General features: G+C 42.4%; 2 protein-coding genes across 5 annotated transcripts in view; one reads left to right on the top strand and one right to left on the bottom strand.

Annotated features, from left to right (window-relative positions):
• Positions 1–24,750, top strand: DDX17 (DEAD-box helicase 17). 4 transcript variants are annotated; one of them, XM_035272756.3, is made up of 13 exons: positions 1–63; positions 6,894–7,044; positions 8,269–8,368; positions 9,749–9,882; positions 10,182–10,247; positions 12,712–12,853; positions 13,307–13,467; positions 13,551–13,723; positions 14,538–14,648; positions 14,898–14,959; positions 16,654–16,713; positions 20,684–20,920; positions 21,805–24,750. In XM_035272756.3, exons 1-13 carry the CDS (start codon positions 38–40, stop codon positions 22,308–22,310), a joined length of 1,929 nt encoding a protein of 642 aa, XP_035128647.1. In that variant the 5' UTR covers positions 1–37; the 3' UTR covers positions 22,311–24,750. The 4 variants fall into 4 exon arrangements, with proteins under 4 accessions (XP_035128647.1, XP_035128637.1, XP_008977411.1 ...); XM_035272746.3 differs by having other exon boundaries at positions 20,684–20,926; XM_008979163.5 differs by lacking the exon at positions 1–63 and adding an exon at positions 1,294–1,670.
• Positions 24,741–26,040, bottom strand: part of KDELR3 (KDEL endoplasmic reticulum protein retention receptor 3) — a 14,778-nt gene continuing 13,478 nt past the window's right edge. Inside the window, exon 5 of the mRNA XM_002743774.7 lies at positions 24,741–25,655. Within this exon, the coding sequence (XP_002743820.1) occupies positions 25,615–25,655 (41 nt within the window). The 3' untranslated portion in view covers positions 24,741–25,614. The remainder of the gene's footprint in view (positions 25,656–26,040) is intronic.

Here is a 26,040-nt window from a genome sequence, read left to right as displayed (position 1 = left end):
GTGGGACGTCATCTGGCCAAGTTTGAGGGGCGTTAAAATGCAGCCTGAGAGGACAGGGAGCAGGTAAGCAGAGGGAAGCCAGTACAGCAGGAACTGAGCGGAGAAGGTGGGCTAGCCCGGTTAAACGCTTGTCCTTATGGCCTCGCCCTTTCTGTCTGACCACCGCTGTTCTCCTGAGTGCTGGGGTCTTCTCGGGGCTTTCTGAAGCGCGCCGTTTAAAGGCAGCCAAGAACCCACGGGGTCCACTGGGGCTCCAAGCATTTTTTTTGAGACGGAGTCTCACTCTGCCGCCCAGGCGGGAGTGCAATGGCGCAATCTTAGCTGATGGCACCCTCCCCTCCCGGGTTCAAAAGATTATACTGCCCCAGCCTCCCGAATAGCTGGGATTACAAGCGCGCACCACCACACCCAGCTAATTTTTGTATTTTTCGTAAAGACGGGGTTTCACCATGTTGGCCGGGCTGGTCTGGAACTCCTGAGTTCAGGTGATCAGGAGACCTCGGCATCGCAAAGTGCTGGGATTACGGGAGTGAGGCACCACGCCCAGCCTCCGAGCACATTAGCAACGGCTGTGCTTGGCCAGGGAGGGTGAAAACATACGGGTCAGAAAATGCACCTCAGTGTGATCCAAGCGTAGCTGGGGGCGCTTTAACCTAATGGGGACGTCGACACCTCACCAACTCCTGAAAGAAAGGGACACGGTGCATCCATCATGGCTGCCGGAGACAGAGCAGCGAGAGGCAACCAAAAGAAAATGGCGCCGGGGCCCGCCGCCATTCTCAGCCAGCCCCGGGCGGCGGGGCGAGAGGGCTGCCAGCACCATATGGGAAGGCCAGTCAGGGAACTTAAGACCCTTCCAGCCTCCGGCACCAGGAGACCCCGAAACTTGATAACAATATAGAGGACTGTTATTGTCTCTGCAAAGGAACTTCCACAAGCCCTCCGCGGTGTCTGACCCGAGATCACAATCCGGCAAAATCCTCTATTCTCTGAACAGAATGCGTTACGCATACTGCGCATCTTCGCAACAGCGGGCCGGCAAACGACGCAAAGAATGTTACGTCGCACTGGAGGCTCTTCCACCCACCTCACCCCACGTTCTAGTTCAGGTGGCGCGAAAACTCTACGCTCACTCCGTACTTTGTTTTTCTTGTACACACCGCAAAATACCCCCATCGTCGCAACTGACGTAAAGTGCTTCCAAGAATACCCGTAGTACCCCGCGGAGCCCTCGGGCTATTCCGAGACGCTGTTTACGTATCCTCTCCGCCGTACGTAGCGTTAAGTTGGAGCAGACTCAGCAGCGGCCGCCATTTTGTGCAGTCGCTGGGAAAGAAGGAGACGCCTAAACCGCGGCACTGCCGGGTTTGAGCGTAGCCAAACCTGCCCACCGGCTATATAGCCCCGATTCTCTGTGTTTTGCTCCCGTCTCCGACGAGAGAGGCGGCGACGGTGGCGTCTGCGACGGGAGACAGCGCGTCGGAGCGAGAGAGCGCTGCGCCTGCCGCCGCCCCAACAGCGGAGGCGCCGCCGCCATCGGTCGTCACCAGACCGGAGCCGCAGGCCCTCCCGAGCCCGGCCATCCGTGCCCCGCTCCCAGATCTCTATCCGTTTGGGACCATGCGCGGAGGCGGCTTTGGGGACCGGGACCGGGACCGTGACCGTGGAGGGTAAGGGTGGGGGAGGAGAGGAGAGGCCTGGCGTGGGGGTGGGGAAGTTGCTTCCTGGATAGGCCCAGCGGACTGAGGGCCTGAGCGCCTTGTTCTCGACCCCGGGAGGCGAGGCGAGACGGCGGTTTCGTTTGCGGGCCTCGGACCGGGGTCACTCCGACCCGGGAAGGGCGGCGGCTTGGCGACGCTGGGCCTCTTCGTGCGGACGGCCGTCGTGGCGCGGTCCGGTCTCGTCGCAGCCGCGGGGGGGATCGGGAGGGCGGCCTGGCCGCAGCAGCCCCGGCCCGGGTTGTCGGGGCCTCGCCTGATTTACCGGCTCTTCCCGTCTGGCCGCTTCGGGCGGGCCGTTTGATGTCTCCAGGCCTCGACCTTCATCTGGAAAACACGGATCTTCCTAAGAGACTTCAGCCCGGCAAAACCTTTCACGAAATGGCAGCCTTGACATTCTGTCCCCAGAGTTCACTTTATGGCACTGGAGACCAAAACACCGACTTTTTATTTTTAAAAATAGGTTTTAAACCTTTAAAGTCATATTTTAAGTGGGAGAAATACATTGGAGTGTAAAGCAATGGAGTTCCCATCTGAATGATCGTGTTTAGGGGAAGGAGAGATTTTTGGGTCGTTTAGTTTTAATTATAATATTTCAGCCTTTTCTCCCCGTAATTGGACAGCAGCAGCAACTGTTCTATCTTTCTAGAAAGTTCTTAGTGTTATGGGCCGGGCGCGGTGCTTCACGCCAGTAATCCAGTACTTTGGGAGGCCGAGGCGGGCGCATCTCCTGAGGTTAGGAGTTCGAGACCAGCCTGACCACCGTGGAGAAACCCGGTCTCTACCAAAAATACAAAATTAGCCGGGCGCGGGGGCACATGGCCTGTAATCCCAGCTACTCGGGAGGCTGATGTAGGAGAATCGCTTGAACCCGGGAGACGGAGGTTGCAGTGAGCAGAGATCGCACCATTGCACTCCAGCCTGGGCGACAGAGGGAAACTCCATCTCAAAAAAAAAAAAAAAAAGTAATTGGTATTATAATGCCAGAATTACTGAGTTGGAAGTTAACTTTTAAGTTTAAACCTAAAGTTCCCAGATTTAAATTTTACTGTTAAAAGAAAATATCGCTTAAGAGATGTTCTTATTTGTGTTACCACTTAGAAAAGCGGTGTCTGTACAGGCCGGGTGCAGTGGCTCACGCCTGTAGTCCCAGCACTTTGGGAGGCTGAGGTAGGCAGATCATGAGGTCAGAAGTTTGAGACCAGCCTGGCCAATATGGTGAAACCCCTGTCTCTACTAAAAATACAAATAACCGATCTTGGTGGCGCACACTTGTAATCCCAGCTACTTGGGAGGCTGAGGCAGGAGAATCGCTTGAACCTGGGAGTTGGAGGTTGCAGTGAGCCGAGATCGTGCCACTGCACTCCGGCCTTCCCCCAACTCCCCCTGCCCCCCAAAAAAGTAAAGTGATGCCACTTTGTGTGTGCGCGGCCTTGGTCAAGATCGGCAGCCGTTGTGAACCTGTTTCCTCTCCGAGCCTTTACTTTGATGATGTCAGGGATTAAAAGATAATGGATGTCATTGTCTGTCTGTAGCGGGGCTCTGTTAATGATATTTTCTCCAAACATTTTTGTCTTTTGTGGTTTAGATACACAACTACCACATTAACTAGTCACAACCACTTCAGTTGCCACTTTTTACAAGATGAAAATGTTGATTTATATCTTATTAGGAAGGAAAATAATTGATCTCATTTTAAGTTGAGAGGTGGAATGTTTGCTCAGTGTTTTACTGTATTGCTAAGTTTAGAAGTGAATTTCGGTACAACCAGTTAGAAAAATAATTGGAGATTATCTAGGAAAGTTGAAAACCCAGAAATTCCTCACTAAGCTTTATACCCTACACTGTAATGCCTAGAACAATCCTTGCACACGTGGCCCAGTATCCTTACCAGAAAAATTTGCATACCAGCATTCATGACAACAGGATATTGGAAACAAATGTCTCAATAAGTTGTGGGTATTTGTGCCATTGAATACAATTGAATCAGTGGGGGGAGGGGCACGGACTTGGATTAATGTGAATAAGTCACAGACTTGTTGAGTTAAAAAGATTGTGGTAGGGTGACACATTAAAGGCTATGTGCAAAAATGGCAGGAAAGGAATGGTTAACGAAATTGAAGGCAGTGGTTATTAGGGTGAAAGTTGTAAATGTGAAACAGGCACATAGAGGGGCTACAAGGTATTAATAATGTTGTATTTCTTTACAATGGGTGTTTGGGTTAATACTTCCTTTCCCCATATATATGCTTTAATAAGTTATTTGAAAGGAGGCAAAAGGTGAATTACTGATCCATACTTGACTATCAGATGGCATTTTTAAAAAATTTCAAATGAACTGGCCTTTCAAGATCTGCCCCAGCTCTCCCTTTCCCAAGACATGTTCTTGATTTGAATTGCTGTTCTACTCTTAACTGAATGTTACACAGTTGAAGTGGTGGTTACTTTGAAAAGGGAATGGGTGAGGTCAGTTCATGTGTTTTACATGTGCGATGCAAAAATGATAGGCACTGTACATTTGAGGTAGTATTTTTAATGTTAACATGAATCTTCAAAGCTGAATTTTTTTGCAAAGTCAAGTTAAGCTGTTAATTGCTGACTGGATAAAAACATTTCAGGAGCATACTATACCAGAGTACGATGTGTATATTTAAAGATATGGATATGCTCAAAAGTAAAAGATTTTCTTCAATTTTGAGGTCATTAATTATGTCAGCATTAATTATAAACATGGAAGACAGCATATTTTCCAAGAACTCCATGTTTCAAATTAGATATATAGTGTAGGGTAGTATATCTTAAATAGCCAGAGAAATATGGAGAGAGGAAAAAATACATAAATGGTAATGAGGTTATGATTAGTTTAAAGCGTTACCAGGAACATCACTTTCAAAAGTTTTATTTTTTCGTAGATTATTGAGGTTTGGGTATTGCAATGCAGCAGTAACAATGGAATATTTTATAATTTGCGAGAGTGGTAATCCAAGGACTTGGTACTTCTTGAAAAGTGCCTTATTTAGCTGCTTCATTTGCAAGTGTAGGGGGTGGCAATTGAGGTGGCCTTTTGGTCTGTTCACTATTGCACTATTGAGCCTTAAGCCGAGGAGTACATTAAAGATGTTGTTGACATGTGTATGCCAATGCTATGTGCTCTTCCTGTTTTGATTCTTAATTTGTCTTACTGCCTCAGCAGTGGTATAAAGAATTAGCCACGTTCTACCTGTTGAATGTAGGTATCCAGTGATCCCAATAAAATTTTCCTGTCATCAATTTTTGTTATATTTGTGTTTAGAGGAATATATAGCTGGTTAAGCCAGAGTTCTAATGCTTTGAATTGCAGGAAATTGAGGCCCTATAGAATAATACACCTGCTGCCTGTCAGTTATAAAGTGAAACTTTATATAAGATGATGTTATGGCCAGGCACGGTGACTCATGCCTGTAATCCCAGCACTTTGGTTTTGGGAGGCCGAGGTGGACAGATCATGATGTCAGGAGTTTTTGAGACCAGCCTGGTGAACATGGTAAAAACCCATCTCTACTAAAAAAAAGAAAACAAACAAAAACTAGCTGGGCGTGGTGGTGCACACCTGTAATCCCAGCTAATCTGGAGGCTGAGGCAGGAGAATTGCTTAAACCCTGGGGGGCGGAGGTTGCAGTGAGCTGAGATTGTGCCACAGCACTCCAGCCTGGGTGACGGAGTGAGCCTCTGTCTTGGGGTGGGGAGATGATGGTACAAGTGGGTTAGAGTGGGAAAAGGAACCTAAATTAAGTACAGTATATTACAATGAGTAAAGAAGTTGTCAGTGAAAAAAATGCTGTACAGTTCGTGTGCCAGACACAGCCCTGCACTTCACAAGATTGAAATAGGGAAGATGAAGGCCATGTTAAGATATTTCTAGGAAAAGTAGCTTCTGATTTGTTAAATTTTAGCTTAGGCTAGTGGTCATATTTGTATTCCCCTTGAGCTTGTTTGTTGTGAAAGGTATGTAAAAAGCAGGAAGTTGATCTCAAGTAATTAGTTGACTTTTAAAACCTTAAATAAGTCTTGTTAGTGGCTTTTCTGTCCATTAATAATACCGTTTGGGAACAAGGAGGAGATACAAGGTAAAAGAGACGAAGAAGGAGAGGTCATAAATGTATGTTCAGCTTTTTTTTTTTTTGGAGATGGAGTCACCCTCTGTCTCCCAGACTGGAGTGCAGTGGTGTGGTCTCAGCTTACTGCAACCTCTGCCACCCTGGTTCCAGCTGTTCTCCGGCCTCAGCCTCCCAAGTAACTGGGATTACAGGCGTGCACCACCACTGTTTAGTAGAGACAGGGTTTCTCCATGTTGGCCAGGCTGATCAGAACTCCTGACCTCAAGTGATCTGTCTGCCTCGGCTTCCCAAAGTGCTGGGATTGTGAGCCACTGAACGTGGCTTGTTCAGCTCTTTTATTAGAATAAGCTAAAAATGAAGACCGGTCTACGAGGAGTGCTCGTCACAGTTTAAAGGGGGAAGGGCCCAAGAAGACTGAGGGACATGCTTGGAGTGTATTTTCTTCCTTGTCCACAATCTTGCCTTTAACTGAAACTGAAACTAATGTCATCCTTTGCCTGCCTCTCTGTTACACAAGAGTAGAGACTTGTTTCTGTTTTATTTACTTTAGTAACTCCAGCACGGCACCACTTCAAATAGTAACTGATACATAGTTGGTACCTAATAACTATTTGTTGACTGGAATGATGCTTGCTTGTACTGAGTGCTTGTTATGCCAGTTACTTTTATAGCACATTACACATTATTAGATCTTTTTCTCAGCAGCCTCTGAAATAGGTGGTATTATTTCTAACTTGCATAGGAAACTGAGGTGTGTAGAAGTTAAATAATTAAATTATACAGTAAGTGGCAGAATCAAAACTCAAACCATGTCTGGTTCCAGAATCTGTGATTGTAATCCTTAGTATGTATACAGGAATTTTTTATTTTTCACCTATTATAGCCATACTCATAAACAGTTACTCTTGTTGGGTAGTAAAGGAAGTTTTACACACTTCTCCATACCTTTAAATAGGAGTGAATAACATGGTCTTTTGGAGGTAGGCTGGTAGTAGTCTATCTTGTTTGAATCTTTTTATGGTGTGTAAGATATATTACTTCAAAAATACTGATGAACTAAAAATTCTGATGTTCCTAGATTTGGAGCAAGAGGTGGTGGTGGCCTCCCCCCGAAGAAATTTGGTAATCCTGGGGAGCGTTTGCGTAAAAAAAAGTGGGATTTGAGCGAGCTCCCCAAGTTTGAGAAAAATTTTTATGTGGAACATCCGGAAGTAGCAAGGCTGACTCCAGTAAGTTTGTGTGTGTGTGTTTTAATGTACAGATTATTGAACCAGTAGACATAGTGGTTAGAGTTTATTCATACACTAATGTTGCTGTTTTACATTTTATTCTAGTGTGGTGATATTTTTAAAAAAATTTTTTTTCTTAATCACCTCCCCTTCCCCTCCCCCCCAGAGACTGGGTTTTGCCACGTTGCCCAGGCTAGTTTCAAACTCCCTAGCTTGAGCAATCTACCCGCTTTGGCTTCCCAGAGTACTGGAATTAGAGGTGTGAGCCACTACACCCAGCTGATATTTTTCTTATATTCTTAACTAAGATCAGTAATCCTCATAAAAGGGGGCCAGTTTAAATATGCATTTAATTTGTTATTTGTTGATAATGCTTCCTAATCTATTTATTATACCTGATTGAAACTATTATATATTAGGTCATGTCTTTTCAACTGTCAGTGAAAAAAATATATTGGTGTTGTCTTTTTTTTTTTTTTTTTTGAAATGAGGTCTTGCTCTGTCCCCCAGGGTAGAGTGTTGTGGCGTGACCTTGGCTCACTGCAACCTCTACGTCCCAAATTTAAGCAATTTTCCCACCTCAGCCTCCTGAGTAGCTGGGATTACAGGCACATGTCACCATGCCCCACTATTTTTTTTTTTTTTTTTTTTTTTTAAGTAGAGCCACTGTGCCCAGCCAAAATTTGTCTGTTGTTGTGCCTCATTATCATTGTTTTGGACTTTACAAATGAAATGGTTACTCTTTCAGAAGGAAGTATAATAGAAAGAGTACTTGGGTCCAGGTTCCACTTTTTCTTCCTCTTCCTAGTTCTGACCTTGGACGAGTTACTTAAATATTTGTTTTCTCCTATAGAAAATAGAACTCTTGGCAGGGCGCAGTGGCTCACGCCTGTAGTCCCAGCACTTTGGGAGGCTGAGGCAGGCAGATCACGAGGTCAGGAGATCAAGTCCATCCTGGCCAACATGGTGAAACCCTGTCTCTACTAAAAATACAAAAAAAAGCCCTTAACAGAAAAAAAAAAAAAGAACTCTTAATCACCTCCATCATTAATTAACTTACAAAGTAAGTAGGAGCCTTGCAAAGTTAAATTGATACATATATGAAAGTACTATGTAAACATTTGCCATTGTAATTGTGGGTTGGATAATTGTTCAACTAGCTTGGAACATAAATTTTGAATGTTTAGAATAACTAGTTTACTAACATTTCATTTTTTCCCATAGTATGAGGTTGATGAACTACGCAGAAAGAAAGAGATTACAGTGAGAGGGGGAGATGTTTGTCCTAAACCTGTGTTTGCCTTCCATCATGCTAACTTCCCACGTAAGTGTTCTTCAGTCTAGAACCTTAATTTGTTAAATTGGGTTGAATAGTAGACACGGGTAGTAGGTTATTTAAACTTGAACCAGGATTGGGATTTTTTTGAAAGGACAAGAGATTGTTTTTATGCTCATCTGTTCTTCTGTTTTTTTTTTTTTTTTTTAATTTAGTTACCATTTTGAGATGGAGTCTTGCTCTGTTACCCAGGCTGGAGTGCAGTGGCGTGATTTTGGCTCACTACAACCTCCACCTCCCGGTTCAAGTGATTCTCCTGTCTCAGCCTCCCAAGTAGCTACACAACACTTTCACTGTGTTGGCCAGGCTGGTCTCGAACTCTTGACCTCGTGATCTGCCCGCTTTGGCCTATCATGAGCCTCCACACCCAGCCTGTTCTTCTGTTCTTGTATTTAGACTGAGAATTTCTTCTTTTCTTTTTTGAAGTTTTTATCTTTATCTAGGGATTTGTTCTCTGCCTTTTTAGAAGACAGCAGGATGAAATTGCCTTCTAGCTGGGCATGATTTATTTGAATTTGGTAAACGATAAGTGACTACCATATTCCCATGTACTGTTAGACGCTTTAGGGTAATGGTTTTCAAATTTTGGGGAGAGGTAGACACCTATTCTAGCAGCTTTTTTCTTCCTCTTTTTTGAGACGGAGTCTCACTGTCACCCATGCTGAAATGCCACGGTGCAATCTCAGCTCACTGCAACTTCTGCCTCCAAGGTTCAAGCAATTCTCCTGCCTTAGCCTTCTGAGTAGCTGGGATTACAAGCGCCACCCACCACTCCCAGCTAATTTTTATATTTTTAGTAGAGACAGGGTTTGACTATGTTGGCCAGGGTAGTCTCGAATTCCTGACCTCCACCCACCTTACCTCCCAAAGTGCTGGGATTATAGGTGTGAGCCACTGCACCTGGCCTGTAGCAGCTTCTTAACAGCTGGTAGAGATTAAATAGAAAAAACACTTGGAGAGATGAAGCTGTGTAAATCTTATCTTCAGTGAGCTTAAAAGTTTATTAAAGCCATTGCTGGGACTCATGCCTGTAATCCTAGCATTTTGGGAGGCTAAGGCCAGTGGATCATGAAGTAAGGAGTTTGAGATCAGCCTGACTAACATGGTGAAACCCTGTCTCCACTAAAAATACAAAAATTAGCCCAGCGTGTTGGTGTGTGCCTGTAATTCCAGTTTGGGAGGCTGAGGCAGGAGAATGGCTTGAACCCAGGAGGTGGAGGTTGCAGTGGGCTGAGAGGGTGCCACTGCACTCCAGCCTGGGTGACAGAGGGAGACTCCGTCTCAAGTAAAAAAAAAAAGTTTTTAAAAAACCCTTTTGGCTTGTGCCGTTAGTTTTAAACACAATAAAATATAAAATTTCTCTTACAGAATATGTAATGGATGTGTTGATGGATCAGCACTTTACAGAACCAACTCCAATTCAGTGCCAGGGATTTCCATTGGCTCTTAGTGGCCGGGATATGGTGGGCATTGCTCAAACTGGCTCTGGGAAGACATTGGCGGTATGTATGAGCAAGACAAGATCCTTAATAATGTAGTAACTTATTTTGCTATTCTAATTGTCAACGTACGTTCTCAGTTATTCATAAAAGTGCAATTCAGATAGTGTTGGTACTATTTTAGTTACTAAATATATGGAAGCATTTTATGTTCAAATTTGCATTGCCTCCTGTATATAGATAGCAATGGTGAGTTCTGTTTTTCACTTTACTATTTATGCATTAATTCAGTAATTACTAAGATAGTATTAAGTATCTTAGATTGTACTTCTAAGTGTAAGGTTGTCATTCTTCCCCCCCAGTATCTCCTGCCTGCAATTGTTCATATTAACCACCAGCCATACTTGGAAAGGGGAGATGGCCCAATCGTAAGTGTGTTTCAGTTTGTTTGTAATTCTAAGAAAAACTACAATCTACTGACTATTGTATTTTAGACATGCTGCACATTATCCATTTGTACTCTTAATCACACCCTCCATATGTGGAAATAGTGTCATTCTCATCTTACGTGGAATTAAATAACTTTCCCAAGGTCATTCAACAGTAAAGCTTACATTTGAACCAAAGTCTAACTCTTAAACTATGCATACTGCCTTGGTATACTCATTTCTTAATTGCTCTATGATGCTGTGAGGAGGGATACAAAAGAGGTATAAGACGAGGTCCGTATCCTGTAGCTTTTTTTTTTCTCATAAGACAGGATTTTGTTCACTGTCACCCAGGCTGGAGTACAGTGGTGCAGTCACCACTCATTGCAGGATCTACCTCCTGGACTCTCCTGCCACAGCCTCCACAGTAGCTGGGACCACACACCCAGCTAATTTTTCAAAACATGTTTTTGGTAAAGTTAAGGTTTTACTATGTTTCCTGGGCTGGTACTGAACTCCTGGGCTCAAGTGATCTTCCCCCCTTGGCCTCCAAAGTGCTGGAATTGCATGTGGATCTGAAATGAGATTATATCTATGTATTATTTGTGATTAAATAATAGTCTTGTAAATGTTTGTAGAGCAGCATAATTTTATGGTTTGATCATTTTCATTTATGCTATCTATAAGTTTTTTTTTTTTTGAAACAGTCTTGCTTTGTCGCCAGGCCTGGAGTACAGTGGCTTGATTTTGGCTCACTGCAACCTCTGCCTCCCCGGTTCAAGTGATTATTCTGCCTCAGCCTTCCAAGTAACTGGTACTACAGGCACATGCCCTGATGTCCAGCTAATTTTTGTTTTTTTCAGTAGAGACAGGGTTTAACCATTTTGGCCAGGACTGTCTTGATCTCCTGACCTTGTGATTAGCCCACCTCGGCCTCCCAAAGTGCTGGGATTACAGGCATTAGTCACTGCGCCCGGCCTACCTATGAGATTTATTTAAAATTTTTTTTTTTTTTCTGAGACAGAGTTTCGCTCTTGTTACCCAGGCTGGAGTGCAATGGCATGATCTCGGCTCACCGCAACCTCCGCCTCCTGGGTTCAAGCAATTCTCCTGCCTCAGCCTCCCGAGTAGCTGGGACTACAGGCACGCGTCACCATGCCCAGCTAATTTTTGCATTTTTTTTAGTAGAGACGGGGTTTCACCATGTTGACCAGGATGGTCTCTATCTCTTGACCTCATGATCCACCCGCCTCGGCCTCCCAAAGTGCTGGGATTACAGGCATGAGCCACCGCGCCTAGCCAATTTTTTTTGTATTTTTAATAGAGTTGGGATTTCTCCATCTTGGCCGGGATGGCCTCGAACTCCTGACCTCAGGTAACCTGCCTGCCTTGGCCTCCCAAAGTGCTGGGGTAACAGGTGTGAGCTACCACACCTGGCCTTAAATGTGTACTTTTTAACTTTCTTTTTCTTTATATTTTTTTCTTTTCTAGACTGCTCAGCAGGACTTTTTAACTTTTTTAAGAATTAAGCTTGCATTTGTCATTTGTATTTATGAACATGCACAGTATGTCTCAAGATATAAAAATATACTACTTTATATACTACATAGTGTGTGTCTGACAGCATTATCATTAATTGATATCTAATGGATCAGTACACAAAGCAAGGTTCATAATTTGAATGGTATACGATATGTTGATTTTTGTATTTTGGCCAGATTGTACACAGTGTTGTCAGATTACATTTTTGTTGATTTTGTTGATTTTGCCTAATCCTCCTGGTGAAGTGCTTAAACTAGAAGTCAGGAATGTGTCAGTCTGCCAGTTTTGTGACTTCTCATTTACGTCAGGTTGACCAATCAAAATTTCAAATTTTAGCCTGGGCACAGTGGCTCACACTTGTACATCCAAGTACTTTGGGTATAGTCCCAGCTACTCAGGAGTCTGAGGCAGGAGAATCATTTGCACCTGGGAGGCAGTCATTACAGTTAGCTGACGTTGCACCACTGCACTCCAGCCCGGGAGACGCAAGACTCCGTCTCAAAAAACAACAACAACCAAAAGAAACAGATTTTTGAGGGCAAATGTGATTCTCAAAGTAAATGCTTGCTAGAGCATTTTGCATTTTCAGATTTAGGATGTTTTAACCTGTAAATGAGAGTTGTATAAGAAAAACCAGGTAATACAATGTGTATCTCCATTTAAATAGTACGTGTAAACTATATTGATTGATAATGTGTCATAGTAAAAGTGATGAGGATACTAGTATCATTCCACATGCTAAATATGAAGTTCTAATAATTTTTCCACACATTCATTGTACTAATATTCCCTCCTTCCAATCTTCACCCCGTCACTTTGAATGTACTAGATTAGACAACAAAGAAATAATTAGATTAGCATTTTGGTTTTGTGTTTTTGTTTTAACTTGGGATGGGGTCTCAAGTGTCTCTGTTGGTTTCAGTGTCTAGTTCTGGCTCCTACCAGAGAGCTTGCCCAGCAAGTACAGCAGGTGGCCGATGACTATGGCAAATGTTCTAGATTGAAGAGTACTTGTATTTATGGAGGTGCTCCTAAAGGTCCCCAGATTCGAGACTTGGAAAGAGGTAATAATATATAGTGTATAAGAATTGTTAGTTTGTCTTACTTTACCAATTCCTGTGGATGAAATTGAAAAAAGGTGGGTTCTTACAGAAAATTTAGGATTTTAGCAGCTTAGAAATTCTCAGATGTGACTAAAATAGCTATTTTTGAGAGAGAAAGTTTGACATGGCTGGAAACTTTGTGATGATTTGGTGATTGTACACAAATCCTGATATATAATGTTTTTACAGGTTCTGTGTTAAAATTTAGCTTCTCTGCAGCATGGAGTACAGCCACCAGGGCTGGTGGTGCTTAGTTTAAGTTTTTGTAGAGTCAGGGTCTTGCTATGTTGACCAGGCCGGTTGTGAACTCCTGCCTCAAGTAATCCTCCCACATTCCCTTCCCAAAGTGCTAGAATTAGAGGGGTCAGCCATTGCATGTAGCCAATTGGCTCGATCTTTGGTTTTGTTTTATAGGTGTTGAGATCTGCATAGCTACTCCTGGACGTCTGATAGATTTCCTGGAGTCAGGAAAGACAAATCTTCGCCGATGTACTTACCTTGTATTGGATGAAGCTGACAGAATGCTTGATATGGGGTTTGAACCCCAGATCCGTAAAATTGTTGACCAAATCAGGGTACGTAAAGCTAGTAATAAGCAGTCTTTATTCCATTTGTCCAAGTTCCTTAGCCTGAAAGAAAGCCTTTCCGTTTTTGACAGCCTGATAGGCAGACATTAATGTGGAGTGCAACCTGGCCAAAAGAAGTAAGACAGCTTGCAGAAGATTTCCTTCGTGATTACACCCAGATCAACGTAGGCAATCTGGAGTTGAGTGCCAACCACAACATCCTCCAGATAGTGGATGTCTGCATGGAAAGTGAAAAAGACCACAAGTATGAAAGAGATTTTATTTTACTCTCTGATAATGCTGATAAACCTTTTCTAATAACCCTCCAAAATTACTATTACAGGACCCAGTAGTATATTTTGAGGCTTGAAAGCATTATAAGCATTGCTAGTTTTCTGATAATCCATCATTTATATTATTTGTTGGAGCATTATGGTTAAATGCAAGCAAGGGTTCTGAATCCTTGGGTTTGAATCTCAGCTCTGCTGTTTACCAGTTGTATAATTTTAGACAATTTTATGTCTTGGTGCCTTAGTTTATTTGTGAAATGGGAATAATACCACTCAACATGAGACTTGCTGTGAGGATGGTATGAGTTAGTATTTCTTGAGCACATAGCAGAACCTCAGTTCTCTTATGTCTATTAAACTTTTTTTTGAGACACAATCTCACTCTGTTGCCAGGCTGGAGTGCAGTGGCGCAATCTTGGCTCACTGCAACCTCTGCCTCCCAGTTTGAAGTGATTCTCCTGCCTCAGACTTGCGAATAGCTGGAATTATAGGCCTCCACCACCAGGCCCAGCTAATTTTTGCATTTTTAGTAGAGGTGGGGTTTCACCATGTTGGCCAAGATGGTCTTGATCTCCTGACCTTGTGATCCGCCCACCTCAGCCTTCCAAAGTGCTGATACTACGGGCGTGAGCCACTGCGCCCAGTCTATTAACTATTAAAAAATTTTAAAAGGTAATGTGTGAAGAAAATACTGTAGCTTTGGGAGTTGGTATTGCAGACATAATCTTCCATATGATACATAGAGAGATACTTTCTGTGTGATGACTGCATTGTTGGTCTTGTTTTCAGACTGATTCAACTGATGGAAGAAATAATGGCTGAAAAGGAAAACAAGACAATAATATTTGTGGAGACAAAGAGACGCTGTGATGATCTGACTCGAAGGATGCGCAGAGATGGGTGAGTATAGCTCGCAAGGCCATTCACCTCTGGTTTTATACTTACTGGAAATTTCTAAATTGGTATTGTAAATGCTGTGTAGTATTTAATAATGCCTATCCATGCCGTTTGCTCTTTTAATGAGTACAGTCATCTATTCTTGAAGCCTAACAAACCTTACCAAAATTGCATGGTAGCGTTTGTCTTTAAAGCTTGATTTGCCTCTTTTAAAAAGATTTTTTTAAATGTTGGTCACTTTTCTTCTGATAGTTGGCCAGCTATGTGTATCCATGGAGACAAGAGTCAACCAGAAAGAGATTGGGTACTTAATGGTGAGTTTAAAACTAAACATTTTCTGTTGATTTTTTTGTTTTTCCCACATAAGTGAATGTCTGTGCTCTATTTCAGGGATAGGCAGACTTTCTGTAAAGGGCCAGATAGATAGTAAGTAGCCTTGGCTTTGGTCTCTGCTATAACCACTTAGCGCTGCTGTTTTAGGACAAAAGTTGTAGGTCATAGAAAGTATGTAAAAAATGGCCTGGACTAGGCACTGTTCGGTGACTTATACCTATAATCCCAACACTTTGGGAGGCTGAGGCAGGTGGATCCCTTGAGTCCAGGAGTTCAAGACCAGCCTGGACAACATAGTGTGAAACCTCGTCTCTAAAATTAAAAAATAAATTTAAAAATTAGCCAAGCTTTGTGGTGCACACCTATAATTCCAGCTACTCTGGAGATTGAGGTGGGGTGATTGCTTAAGTCTAGGAGACAGGTTAGAGTGAGCCAAGAGCGTGCCACTGCACTCCAGCCTGGGTGACAGAGTGGGACCCTGTCTCAAAGAGATAATGTGGCTGTGTTTCGACAAAATTTATTTGGAAAAATAGGCATTGTGCCAGATTTGGCCCACCGGCCAGTTTGTCTTATTCCTGTCGCAGTTAATTGAATTACTGAGGGCACTTTTAGCATGTCCTAATGGTTCTTTAAGGTCCACAATGCTGGTTCTTCAAACTTTTTCACAACTTTCACCATTCGCCTTAATAAAGTCTTCAAATTTTTTTCTCTGATTATAAAAATATAATTACCATTTGGGGAGAATTAAACAGTTACTGAGATATTTAAAGAAAATGTTTTTTTAATTATTGATTCATATTTTAGCCTATTTCCTGCCAGTCCTTTGTGTTTTTTTCAGGACTTTTTTTTTTTTTTTTAGAGATTGGGTTTCACCATGATGGCCAGGCTGGTCTTGAACTCCTGACCTCAGGTGATCCACCCACCTCGGCCCCCCAAAGTGCTAGGATTACAGGCATGAGCCACCGCACTGGGCCCTCGGGACTTCTCTTAAGGGAAGGCCATTGAGTGAAACGGAAGAGACCATATTAAGAAATAATACACAGCTGGACGCAGTGGCTCATGCCTGTAATCCCAGCACTTTGGGAGGCCGAAGTGGGCAGATCACCTGAGGTCAGGAGTTTGAGATAAGCCTAACATGGAGAAACCCCATCTCTACTAAAAATGCAAAATTAGCCGGGCATGGTGGCGCATGCCTGTAATCCCAGCTACTTAGGAGACTGAGGCAGGCGAATCACTTGAAGGCAGAAGGGAGAAGGCAGTTGCAGTGGGCTGAGATCGCGCCATTGCACTCCAGCCTGGGCAACAAAAGCAAAACTCCATCTCAAAAAAAGAAATAATACGCATACCTCTTGGAGGGAAATGTTATTTTCATTTCACATCTTTTAAACTTGCCTTTTCTTGCCCCCCAACTTCTGGTTGTGTCTCATTTGGGAAAAGGGAGAAAAAATTCTGGCATATGTTAATTATATAACAAATTGCCATACTATCTTAACGTAACTTTTTGTTTATTCTGCTGAAGATGAGTGTAATAAAGATTTTCAAAAGAATTATTATCTCATATCTATAAGAGCTTGGGATTTTCTGACACCATTATTTGAAATTTTAACATGGTAATGTAAACAGATCAGATAGCTAGGAATGCTTATTTGATGATGATTATTGTTTGTTTTTACAGAGTTCCGTTCTGGAAAGGCACCCATCCTTATTGCTACAGATGTAGCCTCCCGTGGGCTAGGTTTGTATAGATAGGTGTCTCTGTCAATGGTATATGTATCTTTTGGTTTAAAGATTTGTTATTTCAAAATCAAACTTCAAGTTTAGAAAATTATATATACATGTGGTTAGATAAATATTTGAAAGGAAAAAATACAAAGCTTGATTCTCCCCATTTCCCCTCCCCACAGTTTTTTTTGTTAACTTTGGTTTTCCCCTACCCCCCTTTTATTTTCAAAGTCTCTTCCTGCTCCTAACAAACAGGCTTTGGTCTGCAGCAGGGCCTAGGCATGACTATTCAAACTGTTAGAGGGAGAAGAGACAGTCAGTTGAATGGCTCAACTTCTCTCTGGTGGTGGTTTCTGGCTGGATAGAGTAAGCCTGGCGAAACCTAGCTGTTGTAAACTAGTTTCTTCAGTTAATCTTTTCCCTCCCTGTCTGTTTAAACTAGATGTATACAGAGAGGTCCAGTTTTATGAATGCTTATTAGATGGAATTTAATAAGTCTATAACATAGTATCAGAACAGCAATCAAATTTATATTGCCCAGTTTAATTTATTGAGGTCAAATCATCATGGACATTTGACTGTCCTCTTCTCTTACCCATGTCCTTTTATTCATAGGTGTGTTATCCAACTGAAGAGTTTAATTAAAAGATGGTTTTCTGGAATTTTTGACCCATTACCATTTAAGATATACAGAGAATTTTATGGCAGTTTAGGCCACTATCCTGAGCTAAACAGTTCTAACTCAAAAAACTTCTATATTTTAAAAAAGATTATTTGTATTTCAAGGAAATCCTTAAATTATTGACAGGTATTTAATTTGCCTAGTAAGTAAGAAGTAAGGTGAGAAGTACCATATTAACCCTTATACTATTTAATATAAAGAGAATAGGTATTCAAACTGGAATACGAAAGTAATGAAGCCTTTTATTCCATTGCACTCCTCATTCCCTCCTTCAGAGGTGGTGACCTGCAGCCATGACGGAAAGTTCTCTCTGCCCCTCTGCCCTCTGAGGTCATGTCTGGATCTGTGCCATTAGAACTTGGGCCTGTTGGGAGAGGAGGCGGAGGCCTGAAAGCAGTTTACATAAACGCTTTCAGTAATGGTTGGTTTTTAAACAGGCTTGCTATGTGCTGGTAGCTTCTTTGTGCATCTTGCCTAGACAATTAAAAATATTTGCTCCCCCTTGCATTTCTAAACCAAATTAATTGGCTACCATTAGAATAACTTAGACTCTTCATCCCACCCCCCACTCATCCAAGTGTGAGGGGAGAGGGAAGGTACCCGAGTCTGTTTCTTGTTACTCAACATCAGTGCTTGTTGTGGGCCCCTTTGTTTGCTGCCTTGTAAAAAATCAAAAGAGGGAGAAAACCCACCAAAATGGCAGAATTCTGACCAATGTCCTACAAGATCCTGGAAAGTGAAGGCTTCTACCTCATAGACAGGGGTGCAATTTTCAGCTGAGTCACCAGGCCTTTTTTCACTTCCTGTCAAGCGATGGTCTCTTAAATGTTCCCTTCAGGTAAGTTCTTTGATTCCCGTAATTTTATAATAGTCATCCTTAGGCTACCACTTCCCTTTCCACTGGGATAGTTTTTATTTTTCCTTTTTTTTTTTTTTGTTTAAACTACACACTGTTAAACTAAAAGTATTGAATTTATTTTGTTTTGTTTTTTAACAGAAGCTTTGATATCAGCTGCAGATCACTCAGTACATGGCCGTGGCAAATCTACATTGGCCGGAAGCAGCTCTAGATGAGCCTGTTGGCTAGACTTAGTCCCTCCTAATTAGTGATTGGAGATTCAGGCCATGTCATAGGGCCTTTCAGACAAAAGGTTCTTATCCCAGGCAGCTGGCCAAAACATTAACTTTCCGTTTCCTACCCTGCTACAGCATCTTCTAGAAAGCCAGCAAGATAATATTGTGGCAGTGCACAGATAACATCAGGGTAGACTTGACTGGAGAAAACCAAATTCTGCGCTTGCTCCTATGTGCCCCCAGCCAGCTGTGTGTGTACACACAGGACACCTTTCTAGTATGAAGAACTTGCGTCATGTCTGCCCTCTATTGAACACCCCCAGAAATACTTCCAAGTATTAGTATGTGAACTGTTGACTCCAGCCACTGGTGCTTTCTGCTAGGAAAGCATACTTACTCATCCAGTGTAGTAATTGAACTTGTTCTGCTGTCATGGTCATATGCACTGGAATTGTCTAAGGAGCATTATTGTAGCTCTGAAGATGTCATGGAGTAGAATTCCCCACCCCGTGTCTTACGTCCATCCTGGCCCTGTAAATTCTTTTTTCCTTTGTTGGCGTCAACGACCCTAGCCGGAGACTCAAGCTGCCCCCTGTGATAAGTGCCTTCTCGTCTTTCTGGTGTGATTCAGGACTTTAGGGGTCAGTAAAGACCGAGGAGCCTTTATTGTAATAAGAAACAGACATAAAGCCCCTTCTTCACAAGCCCCATAATAATAGCTGATTTTTTTTTTTAATCATCTCCCCTTTCTCCCTTGAAATTAATCCAGTCTGGGCAATAGATGCAGTCTGACCCTTTGGATGTAACTTATATTTTTTTTATTAATTATTTTTTTCTACAATCACCCCAATTATCCTTGGGGGAGGCGTTGGAGGACCTGAAATTTTTACCCGAACCCAGGTTCTCCGGCGCTTGGCAACCAAATGGGGCTACAGAGAAGCATCTAAGCCAGTTCACAGAGCGAGCGTGTGTGGGGACTTCTCACTGCCACGGACCCTTGATGCATGCTCCCCGCGCTCCAGTGGTCCCGTGTCAGAAGGCGGAGTTTTCGAAAGGAGGCCGCCAAAAATAAAAGGCAAAGAGACGGGATCGGCTGCAGCGGTTTCCCAAAGGAGGAGGGAGTGTGCATCGGTCTGGTAACAAACAGAGAATGTTTTTTAATTATTTATATCACAAAAATCTGTGTTTTATCTAGGATATTTTCTGAATATTCTTTGTAAAATGCAGATTTTTTTCCACAAAACAGTAGGATTCTTTGTTATATTCTTAAAATTGTTTGTTAAGTAGGTAAAAATAGACATTCAGCTGAAAGCATTACACTAACATTTACATTTTAAGCCTTAGGAGGTTATTCAGCCCAATTCCCAGCAGTGGACAGAATACTAAACTTGTCTCAAGGTTTCATGGTTTTTCCCACATTCTTTGGCTGTTAATTTAATTTCCCAGGTCACATAGACAATCATTCATAATTGAAACAAGCTGAGTTGAAATAACCTTGAGTTGAGCAAAAATATCCTCATTTTGGCAGAAGCTGGGCTTGGTAGTACGGTAAAATTTTAGTGTAATGTGCTTTTGTAATTGAAAGGGGAAAGATAATCTGGATGTTTCTGCAAAGGAAAATAGGTGTGTACTTAACAGCTTTGGCTCTACTCAGTTTCTTAAAAATATAAGAGCGAAAAACCTAAATGTTTTGATTAAGTTTCCTTTAAATTGTAGTAATACAATATATGAAGCTCCTTTTTTTACTTTTGCTCTGTGACTGGTTTAAAGGTAAGTTTGTTATGTTGTTGGTAGATTTTGCCAGGCTTCTCCCAACAGAGTAGAAGTGATTTAGCCTTGTAACTTAACAGTGGTTTACCACTTTGTTCTACGTTCTAGTTTTTAAAAGGAAAGTATTGGAATTTGGGTCTGAAGACCAATCTTGGTGTAACTCCTGTCAGTGTATTGGTTAAAATGTAGCAGAGGCAGGAGTTTGGATGGTTGAATGGGATTCCCTTAAGATTCTACAGCCAATAAAGATGCCACTTTCCATGCATGTCCCAGGAATCAGTCCTCTTTTACTCTGTTGGGATGAGTCTCCTTTTGTTTCTGTTCAGAGTGGTTACTAACTTCACCTTCTTTCCTCTTGCTGTCATCTGCATTCGTGCTTCCCACCTGTTGTTGGCATGTCCTTTACCTTCTCTTTCCCTGCCACATCAACCTACACACTGACTCATCGATGTGGAAGATGTGGAAGATGTCAAGTTTGTGATCAACTATGACTATCCAAACAGCTCAGAGGATTATGTGCACCGTATTGGCCGAACAGCCCGTAGCACCAACAAGGGCACCGCCTATACCTTCTTCACCCCAGGGAACCTGAAACAGGCCAGAGAGCTGATTAAAGTGTTGGAAGAGGCTAATCAGGCTATCAATCCAAAACTGATGCAGCTAGTAGACCACAGAGGTGGCGGCGGAGGCGGGGGTAAGGGTAAGTCCTGGAGTTTTCCAGGTACTGCTGAGGTATCTTTTTATGCTTATTATGCCTTGTTTTTAACCATGCGAAGGCTTTAAGTATGTTGCCTAATAACAAAGGACACTGCCTCATGCATTTTGTAACCTTTTTCAAGTAAGAAAACATGAAGTTTGTCGTAATACTCCTACTTCTGCAGCACAGTATTATTAAGTACATGGTGCTTGTGTACAGTTAAGCTAAATTGTGAATTCTTTTTTTCCTTAAAGACTGGTCCAAGTTTTAATGTGGTTGCTTTGTGGAGCAGGGGTGGAGATAAGAGTCTCACTCTGTTGCGCAGGCTGGAGTGCAGTGGCGTGATCTTGGCTCACTTCAACGAACTCTGCCTCCTGGGTTTAAGCGATTCTCCTGCCTCAGCCTCCCAAGTAGCTGGTACTACAGGCATGTGCCACCATGCCCAGCTAATTTTTGTATTTTTTGTAGAGACAAGGTTTCACCCTCTTGGCTGGTCTTAAACTCCTAACCTCAAGTGACCTGCCTGCCTCGGTCTCCTAAAGTCCTGAGATTACAAGTGTGAGCAGTGTGCCCAGTCATGGTTGCCTTTTTAGTACTTTCAAAAATGCTTAGTAGTATATTAGCTTTTCAGTTTTCCATACGGAGAGATCATTTTATGCTGTTGGGTGGTGGGTAGAAACTGAGACATAGGATCTGTGCTTCCTGACTCATAGTTTCATATTCTAGGACCACGTTTCTTGATTATCCTCAAGTTAAGGACCTAAAGGGTGAAAAGGCCTGGTGTCCTTTAATGTTTAATACTTTTTTACCCAGTAGAATTTTGACAGTTATGTTTAGACCATATATATGGCCTTAAAAGTTTCCTCATATCTTCCCGTTAGGTGGTCGTTCTCGATACCGGACCACTTCCTCAGCCAACAATCCCAATCTGATGTATCAGGATGAGTGTGACCGAAGGCTACGAGGAGTCAAGGATGGTGGCCGGAGAGACTCTGCAAGCTATCGGGATCGTAGTGAAACCGATAGAGCCGGTTATGCTAATGGCAGTGGCTATGGAAGTCCAAATTCTGCCTTTGGAGCACAAGCAGGCCAATACACCTATGGTCAAGGCACCTATGGGGCAGCTGCTTATGGCACCAGTAGCTATACAGCTCAAGAATATGGTGCTGGCACTTACGGAGCTAGTAGCACCACCTCAACCGGGAGAAGTTCACAGAGCTCTAGCCAGCAGTTTAGTGGGCTAGGCCGGTCTGGGCAGCAGCCACAGCCACTGATGTCACAACAGTTTGCACAGCCTCCAGGAGCTACCAATATGATAGGTTACATGGGGCAGACTGCCTACCAATACCCTCCTCCTCCCCCCCCTCCTCCTCCTTCACGTAAATGAAACCACTCAAGTGGTAGTGACTCCTGCAGACTTCATTACATTTTAAGGAACACTGTCTTTCCTTTTTTTTTTTTCTCTTCACCTTTTCTTTTTCTTTTTTTTTTTAATTTTTTCTTCCAACCATTGTGATTTGTCTTTCATGCAGATTAGTTAGAATTCACTGCCAGGTTTCTTCTGCCCGCCAAAATGATCCAGTCTAATAACATTTTGTAAAAATATATACATATATAGCCGACTGGAAGAGATTAACTTCTTCCCCCAACTTGCATGTTGAAGATATTTGAGCTATTTTTCATCTTTAAGAGTAAGGTATTAGGCCCTTCTGTGGGAGCCCATCTTTTGTTTTTCTGAGTTGGCGGGGTGGGGGGAGGGGGGAGGAGGAGGGCTGAGTTGTTTTGGAGAGGAAGATGGCATCTGTGCTTTAAATTTCTCATTACTGGGTTAGAAAACCAGGAGGGATTTCCCTGCACATTTTCTATAGTGCTTTTAAATGTTTTTCAAGTTGGAACAGGTTTCTTCAGGCTGCCTGTTTTGACTGGCTACTTGAGTGCATTTAACAGTTAAAAATTACTAATTGGTTTTATCTCCTTTTACATTCTGCCTTCCCACCCCCATTACTGAAAAATAACCATTTTAGTGTCAAGTTAGAAATTCAATTGCTGAGTCTTATGTATCCTTTAAATTAAAAACCAGGAGTGTTTATTGCAGTGGTTAAACTCTAGCATCTTGGCATCTGGGTGGAAACGGCCTGTATTTCTTCCCAATATAACTGGGGACCATCTGTGAAATTCATTTTCCAGCCAGACAGCTGCTGTGAGCAAATCAACGTAAATGCTCACTGGAAGTGTACTAACCAGTAAAAACTGGTGTAAAAAGCACCTTTAATTACAAACAGTATATTCAGGATGGGCAAATGCAGTGTAGAGCTAGAATAAAAACAACTCTTCGCCAGTTACTCTGCCCTTTTGGCAAAGTTGCTTTGAACAAAGAATCTTAAGGGTTTATTAAGAACTCTTATTTTCTTCATATCCTGTTCTCTGCAGTGCTTTCTAACAGCTTCTGGGTGCAGGTTTTCTTCGGCATCCTTTTGCACTCAGCTTATTACAGGTAGGTAGTGCTTGAGAAAAGTTATGGAGGGCTAAAGCCTAAGTCCTTTTCACTTTTCCTCCATCTGAAGGTCGGTGAGTTCATCCTCTTTATAGTAATGTTGTTTTACCAAGAGTTTTTAGAGCAGATGGACTCAGAAAGAATTTTCTGCTGTTGTGTTCACTGCAACAGGATAAAGACAGCAGACAGCCCCAGAAACCCGTTCCAGATCTGATATGGGACTTAATTTTTATGCTGTTAATTGGTATTCATTCACAGTGCTGTTAAAGGTGGAAGGCTCCACTGCATTCTTTGGCTAAGGCTTGCTAATTTGTAAGATCTAAATGCTTGAGGGTTTTGTTACTGTTTTCCTTTTAAAATTCTTTAGGGAGAGAGGGATGGTTTCTGAGGGCTTCTGAAAGTATGATTTAATGTGCAACATACAGGTAGGTTGTCAGCATAAGCTGAAATATGTGCATGTAAAAACTGACATCTTTATTTTAATTTTCCACTTTCTTCTTTCTTAACTACTTCTCTTTTTGCCCGCCCCCCACCCCAGTCTTACAGAAGTTGAGGCCAAGGGAGGATGGTAGGCACAGAAGAAACATGGCAAACTGCTCTGTGCTTTCACACCAAAGTGTTTCACCCCAAATTCAACTAAGCACTGGCCAGTCTTTTATGGGCATTGTTATCTACAACCAAACTGGTTTTTTTTCCCCCCCTCTTTCTTTAAACATAGAGGTTCCACCACAAGGGATGTCCTACTCTCTTGCAGCTCTTGAAAGCATCTGTTTGAGGGAGAGGTCTCTGGGCAAGCAAGTGGGTTATTTGGATCGCTTGCTTCCCTTTTTCCACCTGGGACATGGTGATCATAAAATAACAGTAAATTCCAAACCTCAAAAGCTATTACGGCCTGAGCACAGCTGAAATCTAGCAGAGTTTAACTCTTCTGCCTCCATGTCTGTCACTCATAATTCAGGTTCTGCTATTGGCTTCAGAACATGAGCAGAAGAATCATTGTATGCTAGTTAGTGCATTCATGGTTGAAACTCAACTTAGGGAAAGGGTTTCAATGTATTAAGCAATGGGCTGCTTCTCCCCAATCCTCCCTAACAATTCGTTGTGTGGACTTTCATCTAAAAGGTTAGTGGCTTTTGCTTGGGATCAGTGCTCTGTTCATGTTCCTGCTGATCTCCAAACACATTCCTGTTGCATTAAGACTTGAAAGATTTGTAGATGTGTGTTCAGGCACAGGATGCTGAAAGCTTGTTACTACTCTTAGTTTGTAAATTGTCCTTTTGATACCATCTTGTTTTCTTTTTGTAGGTATAAATAAAAACACTGTTGACAATAAGGTGTGAGCTTTTATTGCTTAAAAACTTTGTGAATAGTGGACATCTTAAAACAGATTTTATTTGTTTCAAGACAAAGGTTGGGGATATTGGTTCATCACCTTAGCACCACCTAAAACTGAAAGGAAGTGGGACTGATGACAAGAATTTGAGTTGACAACTTAGCAGGATACCTTGTAGGTAAGGGCTTGGGTATATCTGCTCATTATTACTAAGACAGTGATTGTGCAAATGGTACTAACCTTTGGTGGTTATTAAGTGCAAGGCTGGTATCAGCCACTGGTTTGAAAAAAAGTAAAAGATGAAGCACAAACTACTCCAGCCAAACCTGGTAAATTTGGTTTGCTTCGGGCCTGAAGGCAGCGTGGAAATGAAGTAAGTTTCCCACTTAAAACTAGCTGTCACTTTTGTATCTTGACCACCTTAAATTGGGTCACCTAGCTGGAAAGTGGACATTCTTAAGAGCCTACTCTATTTGAGCTGCTCTTTAGTTGGGACATTGTCTAACAGGGGAGGGACATGATTGCAGATTGGGGTTGACTTCCTTCTCATGAGTCTTGTCCTTCGGCCTTAGAGAGCAATCATTTATTTGATCCATTTCATTGGTAAGGTACCTTAAGGTTTCTTGTTGCAGTTATTTTGAGGCACCATACTTGTGTAGTTGGCCCAGGTTTTTTATGACCTCATAATAGGTCTTTAAGGGTGATCATCTGGGGTGGGATGATCAGGCTTTGCTGAAATCCACACTAAGCATTTTTCTAGTTTTAACGTTTGATCCAAGTTATGGTAAGTTGCCAAGGAGAATGTTCAAAGTAGTTTCCTTCATGTGCTTGTTAAATTAAGGTGTCGACCATCTCTAAGGGTCCTCAAATTGGCATTGGAAGACTTAACTTCTTTCCCTTAAGGACTGGAAGAAAATGGAGATTAAATTAGAATTTACCATCTGATGAAAGGACTGCTTTATTAATTCTGTGCATAATCTCAGTATCTTAATTGCCAGTTCACGGTTCTATGTGATTGTTAAAGGGGGAATCTTCATCTCTGGTTGACTATGGACTTATGGATCCCCGTTTTGGTTACTGACACCCTTCCCTCAGCTGTAAACTTAGCAGTTGGCCTGTTTGTTGTACCCCTCATGCAGTCTATGAACAGTCCCTCTAAAGTCCCAGCACTTGTGTCCACATCTCTCCACCTAGAGCCTTTTTCCTGAACAGCTTCAACTGCCCCATAGCTAGTCACTACTTTGACTGCTTTTTATCCTACATAGCAGCTCATGGGTTGGGTTTTTAAAT

This window comes from Callithrix jacchus, chromosome 1, assembly GCF_049354715.1.
Source record: "Callithrix jacchus isolate 240 chromosome 1, calJac240_pri, whole genome shotgun sequence".
In the NCBI taxonomy this organism is placed as follows: Eukaryota; Metazoa; Chordata; class Mammalia; order Primates; family Cebidae; genus Callithrix; species Callithrix jacchus.
Note: the sequence above shows the minus strand (reverse complement) of the source record. Positions and strands in the feature narration are given on the sequence as shown.

Excerpts from the sequence above, each read along its gene's own strand:
- DDX17 (XM_008979158.5), top strand. The coding sequence starts at position 1,621 with ATGCGCGGAGGCGGCTTTGGGGACCGGGACCGGGACCGTGACCGTGGA. Across the intron at positions 10,248-12,711 it reads AAAGGGGAGATGGCCCAATC|TGTCTAGTTCTGGCTCCTAC; the intron begins GTAAGTGTGTTT and ends TGTTGGTTTCAG. Across the intron at positions 14,649-14,897 it reads CGAAGGATGCGCAGAGATGG|TTGGCCAGCTATGTGTATCC; the intron begins GTGAGTATAGCT and ends TTCTTCTGATAG.